Here is a 16,207-nt window from a genome sequence, read left to right as displayed (position 1 = left end):
TTCCGCAACCGCCGGTTACGCCGGGTCAGGAGCCAGTACCATCGCACGTTCTGCCGGCGCTAGAACTGTTGTCGATGCCAGAGCCGTTGCGATCGCGGCACTCTGGGCCGCGCTGCCAGCGCCCCCAGCTATCGGCACCGTACGTCCCGGGGCCTGCTACGAAAACCAACTGGCAAAGACGCTTGCTTGGATCGTTTCAAAAAGCCATAACCATAATATCTCTGCAATTTTCATGCATTTTTCTTCAAACACGCTATACACATATACACAAATTACTATCGGCAGTATCCAAACGGCTTCCAAGTCTTCTAATGGTCCTCAGTCTCGTTTAGTTTCGGGCTGTATTCCAACTATGCTGAATGCGTGAAACCATTTCGTCTATATTTTTGATGTCTGCGTTAGGGAAGTGAGCCAACCGTATGGAAAATGTAGGTGGATATTTTATCTTGAAATTTTTCCATTGGGAACTATTAGCATATTGTACTCCAGTATATTAAAGAAACGTCGAAACTTCTCAATCGCAATTATAATATCTGAAACCCTCACGACCCAAACTTCCTACTTCCTTCCTCGAATAAGGAATAGGTCCTTAATCTCAGTTCAAAATAAACTATGTTATATTCAATTTGAATGCCTCACTGTAACTCATATTAGCTTGATTTTATTTTAGGAGCCCGTAATGAATAATTAATTTAATAACAAACATCCTTTATTTTAATTGATAAATCTTTTATATTATTGATTTATAAGTTTTTATAACTTTATGAGCAATCGAAGTAGTGTGGAATGGTTTAAGAGTCAAAAGTGCCAAAAATGACAAAAATATCAAAAATCGCTGAAAATTCAAAATTGCAAAAATCCCATAAATGTTAAAATTGTCAATTATTTTAAAAAAAATTGAAATGTCAAAAATATCCATAATTTTGGGATTGTATGAAATGCCTATGTAATATCATGGATATGATGATTATCAACAGTGGAGAATGACAGTTCGGTAGAGTTTCTGTAAATCATAAAAATGCTTTATGGACCGATAGGTCTGAGCCAAACAAGAGAGGAAAAAATCATAAAAATCTAAAATCTCTAATCTAATATATGAGCAAACTTTAGCGTGAAAATAGTAAAAAAGCAAACCTTCGAGGATTCCTTCTGGTATAGTATTTTACCGTCCAGTCGGTGTTATTAAAAACCCTATCTAAGTTATATTTTCAGATCAAGTATCATAAGGCGTTTCGCACTCGCATACGCCTTCAGCTAGTCTACAAGCGCGTTCGGAACGCTTGAACCGGTTCGCCTCGTCGTCATCAGCACACGGAAATTGTAGCGTCCGCACCGTTGTTAATATCATCGCACTCGTAGCTGCTGAGCGTATTTTTCAATCCACTTGTTGATACTGACCGAACGGTGAAGCTCACATGGTTGCTGCTGTTGCTGATGGGGATCTCCGACGTATGCTGGAACTGAAAACCGGATGCTAGTTGTAGACTTTTTTCATCCTCCACCTGGTAGTTTTGAAGTTTCTCCACCAAATTGACGTACTCAAAGGGACGTTTGTCGACAAGGTTTTCTGCTTGAAAAGAAGAAACATTTTATTGCACAGTTGTTTGATACTATTTTTAGTATTTAACCGTGACTGCTATAGGGAGCTCCCTCCATCGTTTCCTTCACCGAGCAGCTGGGTGTCTCCACTGGAATTGGTTCATCGAATTTGGCCAGATTGATTTCGTACGTTTGTCGCTGTTTGTTGTAGAAAAGAATCGGATCGAATCGGTAACCCCACAAAATTTCACTATTCAAATAACTCGACCGAGCTTGGGTTGTTTGACCGGTGGATTCGATCGTTCCCTCCAGAATCACCACGATTTCGAACTTTTCCTGAAGTAGTTCTAAGGCGCTCAAGTTGTACAGTGGTGAATTGGCGTTGATTCTGTGGAAAACAATCTGTGGCCAAATGAAGAACATATCGGAACCGCATCCGTCTACTTCCACCTCCAGTTCGATCTGGTACTGGGCCATCAGTTCCCCTTCGCTAGTCATCTTTCCTCGGATCAACAGGGCCCTAATGCTGGCACCAATGATGTGACTCTTGCGCATATCGCCAACCCGGAACATTAGACACAATTCCCCGTCGCGCATTGAAATCACTGCCTGCTTGGAGAACAGCAAAGTTTGGGAGCGGCTTTTCGGTCGGGTCATCTTAGCGAAGATTATTCCCGCGAGCAGGGCTTGGATCATCACTCCGTGCACCGACTGCAGGCTCATCACGAAGATTGCCTCCGGGCATTCCTCGGTGGTGGCACGGTTACCGTAACCAATCGTGTGTTGCGTTTCCAACGAAAATAGGAAGCAAGAAGCGTAGGTGTAAATGTTCGAGACGCATGGCTTCCAATTCGAGGCCTCTATATAGGAGACGAAAAGGAGAGAAATAAAAACTTAATAAGATAAGGCATTTTCATGGCAGTTCACCTTGATTATGTGGCAAGTGGGGTTCCTCCAGGTCGCCGTGTGCGTAGGCTATAAACCAGTACAGAGCAGCGAAGAACAGCCACGAGCAGACGAATCCAAGCGCGAACACCAGTAGCGTGTAACGCCACCGGGCATCCACCAGGGTTGTGAACATGTCCTGCAGGAAACGAATATGTTTGCGGGATGCCTTGATCCGGGCGACATTGCAGGTACCATTCTTGAAGACGGCTCGCCGATGTAGACGGTGGGCGAAGATACTTGGCCGGTAGGCGCCGTGTCTGGTAAGGGTAGGAACGGGGAATGACTTTTGTTATCTTTGCGTTGCTTGGTTGAGAGAAGAATATAGTATTTTGGAGATGTAGAATGATGTTTAGTTAAGATTATCTTTGCGGTTTTATCCAGATCGAAAACAATGCTACTGACGTAGAAGCGCGTGTGTTTTGCACCAGACAAACGCGTGGCGGCAGTGGCGTCAGTTAAAACGTCGCGCGCATGCTTCTAGTGGATTGTAAATCAACGCTTGCTACGTATGTATGAAGGACTGCGTAGTACTCCGAGGGAGTAATTTACCAGCTGAGGAATGTCTTCTAGTAAAAGGAAAAATCACAAAATAGATCATTTTTATGTTCAATATTTCATTTAACACATAACTTTCCTGATTCGGGAAGAAAAGCACATTTTTAAATATAATTCGTGGATGACAAAGTTTATAATGACGTAAGTTTATGACGATTTTCTAACAATGCTGAGGTGAAAAGGAAATTGATAGTATTTTTAAACCTTCGATATATTTTTAATACATCTTGAAGAATATGCGGGAAGTAGTCTTATGTTGGGTATCGGCTCTTGCAACGTCAGGTTTTACCTATCATCGTCAGGGGGGTTTTGTAATACGCTTTGTATTGCTCAGTGGTAAAAATTGATAAAAAGTCTCAAGGACAAATTTACAAATTTAGCATTCCTAGCACAGAAGATGATTTTCTCTGTATCAATACAAAAAATTGACAGCGTTTCCCCGTCCCAATAGGTCAATTTATGTTTGCTTCCATGAACCTAGACTAATTTGATGTCTTGAAGGTGAAAGTCCTTCGAAAAGTTTGAAACAACCCTTTTTCTTGAATAATTTCATAACCTGCTGTTACAGCGTAATAAATACTGATGTCTTGAACGAAAACATGCTGGTAAAGACAACAGTACCGTCCAGTATATTTGGAGCAGAGCGCCGCTGGTTTCTTGTTGTCTATCATTGCAGCGGTACAAGATGTCTATTCGTGTGCAATCGAGAACAAATCTGTTACTCAAAAAGCAATAAAGCTCTTCTCCAGCCAAGTAACAACAAGTATGTGTTGTTGTCATATATTTTTCACGTATCAAGGCTGTACGACTACCTGATAATGGACGTTTCAACCACACGATCCTCCTCCCTTTCCATCTAGGGATACCATCCGTCCTGATTTAGCAGGACATGTCCTGATTTTGAGATCCGTTTGGAGCGTCCTGATTTATTTTTCAGATTTTAGCATTTGTCCTGATTTTTCTGGATGATGCCGAATGTTCAGAAATGTTGAAGATTGTTCAGTACTTTAACTTTGACTCCGGAACGAAACGGACTAATTTGGACGATTTTTTTTCTTTGGTTGAATTTTGTCGAGAGAAATTGTCTAGTTCTTGCAACCCTCAACTATCTGACTTTTGGGTCCTAAAGCCATCCAGCTTTTTTCGCACCATAATGGCGTTTGCTATGATGCGTGTTCGTAATATGCGAACCTCTCTGCTTACGTCAGTTTCGGGGATTTCTGAGGAATTGGCAACACAAATCTTACGAGATTTATTTCTCTTTTGATAAAATAAGCAGAGTTGTTAAAAAGGTGGATGATTTAATACTAACTTTCCATTTTAGCCTCCGCCATTATGGCGCGTAAAAAGCTGGATATCAGTTTTTATATATCATTTGAAAAAACCTCGTTTCCTGAGCAAAACGTGATTTTTAAAAAAATGTTCATCGTTTTCCTTCGATTTCAAAATGAAGAATAAAAACTGCTCGAAATGTCTTGAATGACATTTCGCACAAGTACGGTACACGGTAAGAGTCGAAAACTCATTAATGGGTACTTTTTCAACCATTTCGCCAAAAAGTGAGCCAACCCATTTAGTGGGTAAACTTGATTTACCCAACAATATCGCACGCTAGCCTGGGGGCTAATGCGGTCTCGATCAACTAGATTAGTTGAGTGAATTCGTTATCGATATTGTTTTCGGAACATTTTGCATGTTGTAGGATAAGTACAACGATACACCGTTCCCCAGTGCTGAGTCGAGAAAATTGTCTGCTCGAAAAGTTCCTCGACCTGATCGGGAATCGAACCCGATATCACAACCGTGTGGGAGAGCTAGCCGACCGACATCGCTAACCACAGAACCACGGGGATTTACCAATCAACGGGTATACCGATTAAACGTCAAAAACTGGGTACAATTTCACTCATTTTGAGAAATGAATTTTCTCAAGAAAATGGGTGAATTTTTACCCATTATTAAATAAACGGAAATTTTGTCATTATCACTCAAAAAATGAAAAGTAGTGAAAGTGAAATCAATTATTTTTAATTATTTGCAAAAATGAATATTATTTACGAACACAGGAGTATTTCATCTGCTATCATCAATTGTCAGAATCGCAACAAAGCCAATACCATACGGATAGTGAACATTCTTTACCTAATATAAAAAAATCTCACATTGTAAAATTCAATACTTCTTATAACATACTGTTTACCTTGCAACTTCTTGAACGACGCAGTATCGAATCTCTTTTATAATCCTTCCATGGCAATTGTTAACAAATAATAAACAAAACAGATCGTAGAAGTAACGCGTGCGAACAAAGCGACAAAGCAAACTAAAACGATGCTTGAAGTATTTTTTCACCCATTCATGGGTGAACAAATGACCCTTTTTTTTCAAGTACCGTAAACAGGGGTGAATTTGATCACCGGGGTGACTTTGATCACTGTACCTCTTTTTTGAAAATGTTGTAAAAAAGCGCTCGCAGTGCTTGGGACTTGTCGTAATCTTCACTGATTGCGTGGATATATGTGCGCATTGCTACTACTCATGCATTTCCTGCTATTTAAAGAGTGTTTTTCATGCTAAAATATTAATTGAAAATAAAGTGTATTTTTGGCGATTTTTGTTGCATACAAACAATTGGTTCAAGCAGATTTAAAACAACAAGTTGCAATACGTAAAGTTTTTTTATTTTGTTCCCAGATTATTTCTTAAGATGAACAAGTATTATAACAATACATTTTAATTTAATTTTTGCAAGATTTTCCTCAAAGGCAATGTTGAGTCCCAAAATTCTCCATAGCGTATTACATATTTCTTGTTAACAAAAACCCAAGACGTGACGTAACATGCAAATTTGGCCAATTTCATGAGTCATATTCCTCGTGGACTAGTTTTTGATGATTTTAGACCACCTTCTCTCTCAGTGAATAACTATTCATATATATTCTAAAAATTTTGTATGAATCTTGTACATTCGCCATTATAAACTGTTCACGTAGAATGTGAATGGCCCCCAAAATCTTTCCATATTTATAAACTCGTTTAAACCGTTCAAGGCTGTTCAATTTAGTGAAAGTAGCAAAGGTTTACACCAAATTCATCAAAACAATGAGGTGATCAAAGTCAGCCCGAAATGATGATTGGTGTAAAATTTTCAAAGCATATTTAAAAACGGCAAAAATGTTGCTAAACTTTTGAAGCAGTGACTGAATCTTTTTCAAAGTATGCCAGTACTTATTTTAAAAATATCGAATAATATTGTTTTCTGTATATTTTGAAAATATTTGAGATACAATCAAAAAAGTGATCAGAGTCACCCCAGTTTACGGTACATGCCTTTCTAATGCGTACAATTCTACCCATTTCACATTTTTAAATTTACCCATTTTTTTGACAGCCGCATATGACAGAAAAAAATGGGTACAACAATACCCATTAATGGGTTTTTGACTCTAACCGTGTATATGGGAGAATTGACATTTAAGGTATTTCGAGCAGTTTGTTATTCTTCATTTAGAAATCGAAGGACAACGATGAACATTTTTAAAAAATCACGTTTTGTTCAGAAAATTGCGCTCTTTCAACTGATATATAAAAATCAAAAAACCGTGTAAAACTTTAGTACCCAATTTTGAACAGTTTACGTTACTGCATTTTTTAGGTATCTACTAACGCCTAATGGATCAAAGTTGCAAAATTGTACCGTCCGAGAAATACTTTAAATGAATAAATGAGTGGCGTATTTAGAAGTGTAAATCTCAAATTACGTGTTTTATTTAATGATACCTCAAAAAAAGAAAACACCTCATATCAAATTTGTACCGGAAAAAGTTGTCCTGATTTTTAACCCCGACCAAATGGTAACCCTATTTTCATCTCCAGTCAAAAAACAACACATACCGTCGCATATGTTGTACATGTTAGGCCGTGAACATACTGCCGCGGCCTGCGTTGCGAAGGCGACTCGCCCTGCCGCAGGTTAATGTACAGCTCTACTTAAGGCTGCACATTAACCCACGGCATGGTGAATCTTCTTCGCAACGCAAGCCGCAACAATATGTTCTCGGTCTTACTAGTTTCTTCTATCTTCAATTCATCCGGTGTGCGTGAATTAGTTTGTTGTACACTTGTACGCATCAGTGTTGCAAATTTTCACTGTCAATGATAGATTCTCAGTTGAAACTGAAAACTGCGAGTATCAGATTCAACACGAACGAGCTGACAGTGATAATTACTTTCAAATCCGATCAGTTGACAGTGATAATGCTGACTGGCAGCATTACTGTGATTTCGCACACGCAATGTTACTTCAGCGATGTTTATGTGGTGGAGGATGAAGATACCTACCTATTTCATTGACTTCATGCCATGGATTGGCACAGATCAAATAATTTTGGTATTGATTAGGACATATCATTTATGTAACTGACATGATTTTCACTGATAATTGATTCGGGTGACACTCAATATCAGTTCGTAGAGAGTGAAAGTGAAACTGCTGTTGTATCACTTTCATTTTGCAGTGTCGAAATTTCGCAACATTGCACAATGGTCCAGAAACCGAATTTAGGGGGAAATTTGGGTCTGGAGCTCTATAGCAATGTTTTAGAGAAAAACTTTCTTCTACAAAGTTGTTACATATGATGAAGCGCTTATTAAAAAATCATCAAAAATTGGGGTGAGCAAAATTTTCGATGCAATCAAATATCTAACTTTTTTATCATTGTAGATAGAAGAAAAACTTGTTCTACAATGTTATAGCTCCAATAGTTTTAAGTAACTTTGTTTTTCTCTATCTTCGAAAACAACCGCTTTATATTGAAAAATCACATTTTGCGCTATAACTTCTTTATTTCAAGTTCACCTTAAAACTGTCTTTGAACGACTTTTAAAGCTTTTTGAGAGAAACAATTTGCAATGGCAATATCGTAAATATATCAATTCTACTCTAAGTTATTAATGTTTTTCATCAAAAAACATGCGTTTTTCATTTGATCGTTATTCTTTTTGGGGCAAACATAAAAAATATTTCTTGGTCTGATTTGAAGGGCATACTTGACTCTATAAATGTAGGAATTTTGAAAAATATTTTGTTTTATAAATTTGAGTAAATCCAATTTAAAAACATGACAAAAATTTCAATAATTCTATATATTAAGCATATAATTTATGTTGGCGCTTACCCTACGTTGTGTGATTTTTTGATTGCGATAAACTCGCACGTTTGATTTAATGTCGTTGGGGCAATTAAGGCCCAGTTTAATCGGCAGCAGATGGGAAGCCGGAAGGTTTTCGGGAGTGCGATATTGTTGAAAGTTTTTGAGAATTTTCAGTTTACAGTTTTTGAAACAACTTTCAGCTAGATCTAGTTCTTTTCTGCTTTGATTATTTTTGCCTCTAGAAATATGTTTTTTTAGGAACTTTAAGCTAACCTCTGACCGTCTTGTGTGCTCTGTTCTTTTGGATACTTTTAGATCTTTCCAGCTAAACTTTAGAGAATAAAGGCGCTTGCAATTGTTTGGATTTCTTTGCTGGTTGAAGAGAAGTTATTAGTTTTTTTTTGCGACAACTAATATGAGATCAACGCTTCATCACAGCTCTTTTTTTAAAAAACATTACCAGCAACATTTAAAATCATTTTTGTTTTAGTCTCCTTCAAATTTGGGATCATTTGCAGCAAAATTTGGAATTAATTTTGTCCTTTTCTTTGGTGCGTTTCTCAGCTGTTTTAGGTTGAATTTCATTGGTTTATTTTCATTTATTTTTTTTTCCTGACATTTTTTTAAAGTTTATGAAACAAACGTTTTCCAATTTCTCTTAGGTAAAAAACGTCTACGTGGACAAACAAGAAAGGAGGAGTTTCTGTCATAGTTATCTACGTTCTACGTTCTAGTTGTCTACGGGGGCGGATCTATCTACGTGAACGACGTCTTTTCAAACGATAACATGCTTTGGGAATGGTTCAAAAACTATGAATTCAGGCTCCTTATGATTTGAGCGTCCTTTTTCGCATGTGAACAACTGCTTCAGCGGCGAAAAAGAAAGAGTTTTCTTCATTGCATCGTGAAGAGTGGTGAAAAATAAATTCATAACAGCTCCTATGTTGTCGACTAGGCCAAATATCTATTATGCGAAAGATTTGGTGGGACCATGTTAGTGTTAATCATTATGAGCTGTTGAAGCCAACTGAAATATGGGTCATTCCATGTCAAGTGATCAGGCAAAAGCAACGACCCTCTCCGATTCGCTTCAAAATGGATAGAGTGACTTGTTTTAGGTCGAAACTGAAAAATTCAGAGTTTTGTGTCAATCGGACAACACCCCTCCAATTGCGGGGCCCTCCATTTTTGTATTTTTTGACAAAAAATCATTTTCCATGTTTTGGAAAAACATCATATCTCAGAGACTGTAAGTGCTATAGGCAATATTAGACACTCTTTTGAAAGGTTATTAAATTTACAATCGAATGGCATCATCAGATTTTGCAAACAGTGTTGCCAATATTGATATTTTTACGTTTAAAAACTAAACCTTCGTTTATCTCAAAACACCACCAATTTTTTTAAATCTGATGTTAACAATGTGTTCAGCAGAAAATTTTACATAGGAATCACCTATCCACAAAATGCAATATGTGCCGTTGTGGAGATATTCAATTTTTAAGATAACGAGTTCGTTAAATTCACACAACAAATGTGACCAAATGTTGAAACGCACTCGTAACAAAAGCACTGGGTGGGTTTTTCATGGCCTTCTTGATGGTTTATTCCATTATTTTCATAACGTGGTTTCTGTCAAAACATACGCAGGTTGATCTAAGTCTTGTCTTGAGTGAAAAAATGGTGTGTCCAATAGGTTGGAGTTTAAGAAGTTAGTGTACAGCTGAAAATCACAATCGATCGCACTTAACATCGCGAGAATGGATTTTTTTCAAACTTCGGTCTAGTGTTTAACGTTTGCAAACTATATGCGGAAGCCATGAAAAACAGTTCGGCAATCTACTGAATTGCCATGGCGGTGCTTGTAGAAAAAATTTAAAAATCATTTTGTCACGTTTTCATGACAGCTTTGATGAGTACAATCAGGAAACAGTAGAAGGTCGAAAGACATGCATCCAATGTGATGCAGCACTGAGAGCGGAGGTTGTAAGGATTAATTCGCAAGATAGTATATATCAGCAAAAGTAATGTTACAAGCATTATATAGACCGTTCCGATAATTATAAATACACTTACGATCAACCGTCATTTCAAATATCGTGCGGTATTCAACCAAACGTTGGCTGCGTCCTGTTGTTTACATCCAAAAGAAACAGATGCTGTTATTTTTCTGACATTTAGTACGAAATTTTGAAAATGCGTGGCCTTTCTCCCGAGCAAAGAAAGCGAATTGTGCACAAATGGGGCACCGTGAGTGGTCTTTCTATAAGAAAATTAGCCAGAGAAGAAGGTATAAGTGTCGGAGCAGTTCAAACCGCATCGCGGAAGTATTGTGAAGAGTACACATTTACTGATGCCCCAAGACGTGGTAGAAAACCCGGGCCTGTCGATCCCACAATGGACAAAAAGGTTAAGGAATACTACAAGCGGCATCCTTCAGTATCAGTACGAGATGTGGCGAGAAAGCTTGGAACCTCGGCGAGTAACGTTATGCGTGCCAAGGAAACAATGGGTCTGCAGACCCGTCGGAAGCAGAAGCAGCCAAAATGAAATCCAAAACAAGCTGAATCTGTGAAACCGAGAGCTCGGAAACTTTATGACAAACTTCTGACCAAAAAAATGAGGTATGTTATCATGGATGACAAAACCTACATAAAACTGGACTATAAGATTCTGCCAGGACCGAAATTTTATACATCACCGAAGGGAAAGGATGTCCCTGGACCAGTGAAAGCCATTTACACCGAAAAATTCGGCAAGAAGGTAATGGTTTGGCAGGCCATTTGTGAACGTGGGAAAATATCTCGTTCATTCATTACGAATGACACAATGAATGGTAAAATTTACGTGAAAGAGTGTTTGCAGAAAAGGTTGTTACCCATGGTTAAGCAGCATAACAATTCTCCAATCTTTTGGCCCGATCTTGCTTCCTGCCATTACTCAAAGGATGCACTAGGGTGGTATAAAACAAATAATGTCACATGTGTCCCAAAGGAGATGAATCCTTCAAACTGCCCTGAAATTCGCCCTATTGAAACTTTTTGGGCTTTGACCACGGCAAAAAAAAATGGTCGGAGAACACACTGTGCAAAAGCTTATGAGTAGTGTTAAGAGAAAAGTTAGAGAACTCGCGTATCCTACGAAAAATAATCCCAACTTGTATTGAAACTGGAAAGAAAACACTTATTATCTATATTTCAGAATAAAATGACCCGAAAAATCCTGTATTTTTTGTTTTATTCAAGAAAGAAGATGTATTTATAATTTTCGGAACATTCATCATTTCCTTGTTATGGAGGATAGCTGAGGAATTGGAAACCCTGCATGAGCTGAGTAAAATGATTTTCACCTTACTTTCTTTACAACATGAAAAAAATGGAAATGAAATGATTAGCTCACTTTAACGATGTCATTATTGTTTTGTTTTACTTTAAATTGTTTTGAACCTATTTTAATTGTTTACTTGTATAGTAAAGACACAGCTGGTTTGCCTTAACACGGTTTTGCAATCTCCTGATCAATCGCCCGTTAGTGAGTTGAAGGTCAAACGATCGAATAAATATAGTGGAGAAAAACTGCTCAAAGCATCAAAAGCTTTAAAGAATTTTTTTGAGGCTGTTTCAAGTCAGCATAATGAAGGTCTAGAAAGTGCTGGAGAGGAAATGGTTCGGCAGCTCAAAGAGAAATTTCAAATTTGTAATAAAACGAGCGATGAAATCCGCCAGTTGTCAGTGCTGCCATGTTCGATTCAGTTAAATCTGTTCCAGGGATCCGAGGAAAGCATTCGGCGACACCTCAAGATGACGCTACCATTTTAATGAATACATTGTCAAGCTCTGATCGGGTACCTATTTCAATTTAACTCCAAAATTTAAACAAGAATCGTCACGTACTACAAAAATCAAACGTTAATTTCTGACAAACTTGGTAAATAAATATAATTTATGAAACGCACGTTAAACTTTAATGGCTGATAATTTAGGTACCATCATGTAGAATATGAGAAACCAGTTTTTGAGATTCGAAGCGGTGATTTAGTATGGGATGCGTTTTAATAAAGCTTATCGCATTTGTAGGCGTATTGTTGGAATTTGACGAGCTCGTTGTCTTAAAAGTTGAATATCTCTCCGACAGGTGATTCTTATGTAAAATTTTTCCTGAACACAGTGGTGATATCAGATTTAAAAAAAAATGGGGGTATTTTGAGATAAACGAAGTTTTAGTTTTTAAACATAAAAATATCAATATTGGCAACACTGTTTGCAAAATCTGATGATTGTAAATTTGATAACCTTTCAAAAGAGTATCTAAAATTGTCTGTAGCTCTTACGGCCTCTGAGATATGATGTTTTTCCAAAATATGGAAAATGATTTTTTGTCAAAAAATACAAAAATGGAGGGCTCCGCATTTTGAGGGGGGTTGTCCGATTGACCCAAAACTCTGGATTTTTCAGTTTCAACCTAAAACAAGTCATTTTATTAATTTTGAAGTGAATCGGAAAGGGTCGTTGCATTTGCCTGATCACTTGACATGGAATGACCCATATAGTGATGCAACTGGGGAACGGTATCGATTCCAATTGATGCATTTAAGCCGCGCTTTGAGCGAAAAACGACCACAATACGAATAGAGGCACACAAAAGTGATTCTACTGTATGACAACGCTCGGCCTCATACTGTCAAAGTTGAAACTGACATAAGAACGCAGTTCTATTCATTCGAAGACAACGAAAAATGGTTTGATTCGTAGATAACCTCAAACATTTTTATCGTAACTATATTCGAGCTCTGCCAGAAAGATGGGACAAAGTTGTAGCTGACGATGGACAATACTTTAAATGATTTATAGGTAAGTATTTTTTTTTTAATTAAGTTGCATTTAAGTTTCACTAGTAATTGGGCACAACCAAAAGCCATAGTGGAGCAATTTCACCTGTAGGAAAATAATAGTATTCAATATTCTCATTTTAAAAATCATGTTACACATAAATCTATAAAAAACCTAAATGCATCCACCTAGCGGTGAGACCCAGCCTTTCTCCTTCGAACTTATAATTTGTTAAAATAAATTTACTCCAACACTTAAAAAATACACCTTGATTATTTCTGCTAGATTTGTTATTCATTCTAAACAACAAATTTTTGGTAGCCAACAGTACAGCTATACCGGACATTTAAAATTTGACATATCATCGGCTTGGTGCAGCACTGGCACAATTCAAAATTTTGCATTTTTGAGTTTTTGATGGCAAACGATGCCAAATACTGCTAAGTTTCATCACACGAAATCCCATTTCGAAAATCACAAAAATTCCAGAGTTATGAGTAGAAGTGCCTTTGCTGCACAAATCCAAATTTTCTCCATAAAGTTAGTAAAAATAAGGTTTTAACTTGGACAACGTGAGCACGCAATATGTGCATAATAGACCCAAAGGTGTTAAATAAGGATTGGTAATCTTAAATTTCAAAGTTTTCTTGAAAATCGAAAAATAAATTTTCGACGCAAATTTTCAAACGCGTTTTTCTCGACCTATGTTTTTTTGAGTTGTACCAGTGTTACACGAAACCGACGATATGAATATAAATTAACACATAAATAACATTAAATTCTTTCAACTATATGATGCGATTTTGTTTTTGATTGTGGTATAATCGATTTCAGTAGATTTTCAATAATGTATAATTAAATGTTGTTCCTTATACATTAATTTGAATGATCTTATCAGTGAAATTGAAAATCTTTAACGCAGTTGATATTACTGATCGTTTCTGAGAGGCATCCAATGAATGGCCAAATACCAATCAATATGGGTTCTTGAAACCTGGATTATACCCAGTGGCCAGAATCCGACCTAAAATCCAATTTTCAATCCAGATGACCACTTCTGGTTGTCTGATAATCATAAAATCATAAAATCCATCATAAAATTGCCGAACTGCCTAATCAGGGTATTTCTATGGCGAAGATGGCAACAGTTTCCGATCAACAGGCTAAAGTGACAAATATCATCCAATACGATTTGAAGAAGCGGTATGATACCCTGAGGCCATTCACCTTCAGACGCCATTTTAAATTTCTAGACAGTAGCTTCCGGTTTCTACCAGTCTAAAAGGGACAAACATTACCCAATGTGAGTTTTTCAGTACCCGGGATGATGGTCAGAGACCAGGAATCAACTTCATACTTCATTTTGAAATCCGAATTTGCAACACCTGTTTTCTTTAAATAAGTCGTGTAATCTTTGAAAGAAGAGATGCTCAATATTTTTACAATTTAACACATAATGGTTAAAATAAAAGTCCGATTACACTGGTCAACACAAGTGTTGCCCCGAAGGTCAAACTAAGAAAAAATGAAAAAGTATAGCTTTTTCCTGTGAATTTTTTCCTTTCTAGGGCAATTATTATGAGCTTTAAAGCAGCATTTTTTTCGATTTTGTCAACCAGTGTTATAATCAAATTAAATGGGTACCAATAAAGCAACTAAACCTTCAATTTAAAACTAAGATTGTTGAAATCAGTGATGCCATCTTTGGCAAAACGAGTGCATTTGATAAAGTTTTCTGAACACGTTTCTTTTCATAACCTTCGAACTACATGTTCAATCATCTTAAAATTCGTTATTTTGGGGTTTTAAAGACAGCCCGTTCATTTGATACCTATTTTATTCAAATCGGTTGTGTGGTTTCTGAGATAATGGAGTTTCATAACTTTAACATTTTGATACATAACAGACAAAGTTACAGTCCGATTATAATAAAATTCAACAGAGCTCTGTCAGGCAACTAGACCTTTCTATTGCAACTTATTTTGTGAAAATCGGTCCATCCATCTCTGAGAAGAGTGGGTGAGTTCAAACAGTCTTAGAAACATGTTTCTTGTCATAGCCTGATTTCACATTATTATACATAACGGACAAAGTTAAAGTCCAATAACAATAAAATTCAATAGGGTCTTATGGAGCAACAAGACCTTCCATATGACACTAATTTTGTGAAAATCGGTCCAGCCATCTCTGAGAAAAGTGAGTGAGTTTAAACAGTGTTTGAAACACGTTTCTTTGCATAACTTTTGAACTACATGTCCAACCATTATAAAATTATTTCACAAATTGTTCAAAAAACAAGCCCGTTCTTTTGATACCAATTTCATTCAAATCGGTTTTGTAGTTTTTGAGATATTGAAGTTTTGTGAGTTTTACATTTTGATACATAACCTCGAAACTAGAAATCCGATTACAATAAAATTTGATAGGGTTTTATGGGGCAACTAGACCTTTCATTTGCAATTAATTTCATTGAAATCGGTTCAGCCATCTCTGAGAAAATCGAGTGAGATTGGGAGACCGTTACATACATACACACACACACACACATACACACACACATACAGAAAATGCTCAGCTCGTCGAACTAAGTCGATTGATATACGAGATTCGACCCTTTGGAGCACTTTTATACCTTTGGTTTTTTCAGTGATTGCTATACCTTTCTAGGAGAAAGGCAAAAAGGCAGGTTCACAACGTTTGGTTGCTAAAAAACACAAATGTAATTCAAAAATCCAGCGCCTGTCTTTACCATCATCACACTTGAGTTTCGATAGTTTCGTTCATCCATCACACAACTGTGTACGAAGGCTTCACTCCACGTTATCAACTTTATCAGCTAGTAAATAGAACGATATGAAGTAAACTGTTCTCTTTCCTCACGTGTCACTTAAACACTGTTCGTAAACTAGAAGAAAAACTCCCGCCTACCGTTTGTTGGGTGATCGTGGTGTACTGAAGCCCGGCATTGCCAACCCGGGGCTGCTTCGGGCCACCGCACTTCGGGGAGTGTAAATTGTCGCAGGAGACTGCAGCTTATCGGCACGGGGACTCAACAGCAGCAGATTGTTCTCATCGTTCTGTGGGGTGGAGGCTTTATCGATATTGATTCGCGGCAGCGTTAGGTTCTTACACCGATTAGTATACATGCTGCGACGGGTGTTTAAGATCCGTGCACGCGTAACA

At 37.4% G+C, this 16,207-nt stretch overlaps 1 protein-coding gene across 1 annotated transcript; it reads right to left on the bottom strand.

Moving 5' to 3' along the window:
- Window positions 1–785: 785 nt before the first annotated feature.
- Window positions 786–16,207, bottom strand: LOC129729549 (G protein-activated inward rectifier potassium channel 3-like). Its single transcript, XM_055688197.1, has 4 exons — window positions 15,953–16,207; window positions 2,467–2,744; window positions 1,629–2,399; window positions 786–1,567 (listed from the first exon to the last, which is right to left on the bottom strand). The coding sequence occupies exons 1-4, from the start codon at window positions 16,168–16,170 to the stop codon at window positions 1,305–1,307; spliced, it is 1,530 nt and encodes a 509-aa protein (XP_055544172.1). The 5' UTR covers window positions 16,171–16,207; the 3' UTR covers window positions 786–1,304.

The sequence above is a fragment of the Wyeomyia smithii genome, chromosome 3 (genome assembly GCF_029784165.1).
Source record: "Wyeomyia smithii strain HCP4-BCI-WySm-NY-G18 chromosome 3, ASM2978416v1, whole genome shotgun sequence".
Lineage (NCBI taxonomy): Eukaryota > Metazoa > Arthropoda > Insecta > Diptera > Culicidae > Wyeomyia > Wyeomyia smithii.
Note: the sequence above shows the minus strand (reverse complement) of the source record. Positions and strands in the feature narration are given on the sequence as shown.